This window comes from Sprattus sprattus, assembly GCF_963457725.1.
Source record: "Sprattus sprattus genome assembly, chromosome: 3".
NCBI lineage: Eukaryota > Metazoa > Chordata > Actinopteri > Clupeiformes > Clupeidae > Sprattus > Sprattus sprattus.
The window spans coordinates 11,131,936-11,134,435 of NC_137922.1; the positions used below are offsets into that span (position 1 = coordinate 11,131,936).

The 2,500-nt window shown below is 45.0% G+C and overlaps 1 protein-coding gene across 1 annotated transcript in view; it reads left to right on the plus strand.

Moving 5' to 3' along the window:
* The window catches only part of vps8 (VPS8 subunit of CORVET complex), a 79,774-nt gene that overhangs the window by 37,178 nt on the left and 40,096 nt on the right, over positions 1–2,500 (plus strand). The window contains exons 29-30 of the mRNA XM_080834632.1: positions 1,679–1,735; positions 1,867–1,949. Coding sequence (XP_080690758.1) covers positions 1,679–1,735; positions 1,867–1,949 — 140 coding nt within the window. The remainder of the gene's footprint in view (positions 1–1,678; positions 1,736–1,866; positions 1,950–2,500) is intronic.

Consider the following 2,500-nt stretch of genomic DNA (forward strand, 5'->3'; position numbering starts at 1 on the left):
ATATATATATTTATATGCAAAGTAGCGTAAATATTTGTCTGAATAACCTTGACTCACAAGCATTATAGTCTTGTTTTGGAGTAATTTTATTTGTGTGTTTTTCTGCCTGTGTGCTTGCCATAGACATGAATGAACGTTTATATGTCAATGGTGCTTGCTCTGTGCAACGTTTCAGGTTTCCTGTAGGGCACAGGCCCACGCCGCCCCACTGTTACCATGGAAACACCAATGAGCGTGAACCACACAGGCCAAAGTTAACATTGAGCGGTGGGGCAGTATGACAGAAAGACAGCATGTTTGTTGCTGTTATCTGTTTCAGTTGTGCCTTTTGCTTCATATTGAATGCCACACATGTGCCACAAGCTTACTAAATTATGCAAGTTATTTGAGCTATGTAATCTTTTAAATTTGTTGCAATCATTTTACTTTAATGCTGTATTATAGGCAACATCTTTGTGCCGTGCTGAGCGCTAAAGCATGTGAAATGTATTTGAAATAGGATTTCTGTTCCCTGCTGGCACTCAAAATGTAGCCCATAGTTTATCTAACTGGTCTATATAGGCCTACTGGCAGCTACCAGCTAATCAGCTACCTCTATGATTATGACGATGACATGACGTCATACAAAATTGCCCCACCAAGAAATTTCAGGCTAAAATCGCCACTGATTATGGGCCAAGGCTGCTTAAGAGTGTTGTTTGTTGTTGCAGAGGCAGAGAGATAAATCTGGCAATTTATTGCTGGTGACCATGGCAACCATTAGTTCATTAGTAGTATGTTATTTACGACCACAGCAGTTATTGCCACCCCAACAATAACAACTTCATGTTAGCTATAGGGTTTTATGAATGTTGTTTGAACTGGGAAGAGATGTGTTAGCATAAACAGTACCAGACTGCAAGCCCAGCATGAAAACATAAACATAACGTAAAAAAACCTTACCGTAAAAGAGTCCAGAGAGCAGTGCATTGAGGAAGCTTGTTCATTGGTCCTCTGAGTGTTCACTGATCTCCAATCAGTGCTCTCTTGACACTCGGTTTTTTTATGTCTGCTAAACGCTGAGCAAAGCCAAACAAAATGTCCGAGGGAGTCATTCCCAAAAAGTCTGCTTTTAAATTAGTCCAAAACTTTTGAGCTCTCTTGTTCTAACAGAAAAGCAGTGACTTATGTGGGCAAAAAAACAGCTGGTGTTGTTGAGCAGATGATGGCACGGCTTGTTCTCTTTTTTACAGTATATCTCATCACACATGCCGTAAAAATAGCCGTGGCACATTAAAGGTGTCTGGCTGCCTCTCCCCCCGCTGCCGAGAGCTCATTATCGCGTGCCAGTGATGTGTCGTACTGCGCCGCCACGCCGCACTGTGCCAGCCGCTCACAGCTCTCCGGCTGAACAGAACCACCAAAGCGCCACTCTGATTTGTCCTGATCCCCAGCCATCCGACGGCAGTGGCCTGCCTGCGAGGAACAATTACACTGGGATCCGGAGGCTTCTGTGTTCTCTCTTTAGCTAGTTCAGTCGGAGTTCAGCCGCTGTGTTTTGTGTCTGCTTGTGTCTTTGTTGTTCTAAAGTGACACGAAATTAAGTGTGAAGTGTGTGTGTGTGTGTGTGTGTATGTGTGTGTGTGTGTGTGTGTGTGTGTGTGTGTGTGTGTGTGGGTTTGTTTCTTCCCTCCTACAGGTTTTAGATTTTCTCTGTAGCTCTGATGATGATTCAAGACACACAGAGAGACAGCAGGTATGTGCATACATACAAAAAGAGATATTTATCGCAGATGTATCTTTCACACACACACACACAAACACACACACATACACAGGTTAGCTCAGGTCAGGTGACCCCTATGTTGTGCTTTGATTGGTCTATAGGTGCTGCTGGAACTCCTGCAGGTGGGAGGTGTTGTACAGTTTGATGAGGTGCGGCTGCTAGGTTTGGCAGAAAAGGCCGAATTGTAAGTCTCACGCACACTCACCTACACATGCAGTATACACACGCATATACACATACATTACATGCGCACTCACAGACAACTACACTCAAACACACACACACACACACACACACACACACACACACACACACACACACACACACACACTCCAACTCCCCTTGCCTCAGTTTTACAGTCTGCACTTCTCCTCTGCTGCTGGGAGTGTGTGTAGTTCGGAGTGCAGTCGATTTGATGTAAGCCCCCTCAGTGATCATGGGGGCCTCAACTTACTGCCTCACACTGTTGCAGAAACACCACCCCCCCCCCCCCCCCCCCCCCCCCCTCCCCTCAGAGCAGGTGCTCAGATTAATACAGACCACTATAGCATCATTATAACACCAATAGCACCACCACCCACCCCCATCCTGAAGGGGTTGGCTGACCTTCAGGGCTTGATTCAACACCCTGACAATGCCCTTCAAGCAGGCACTCTCCTGTTAAATTATTGGAAACTTCTAGTCAATAGTTGAGTTGACATTCTCTCTTTAATATATATATATGTGTGTGTACTT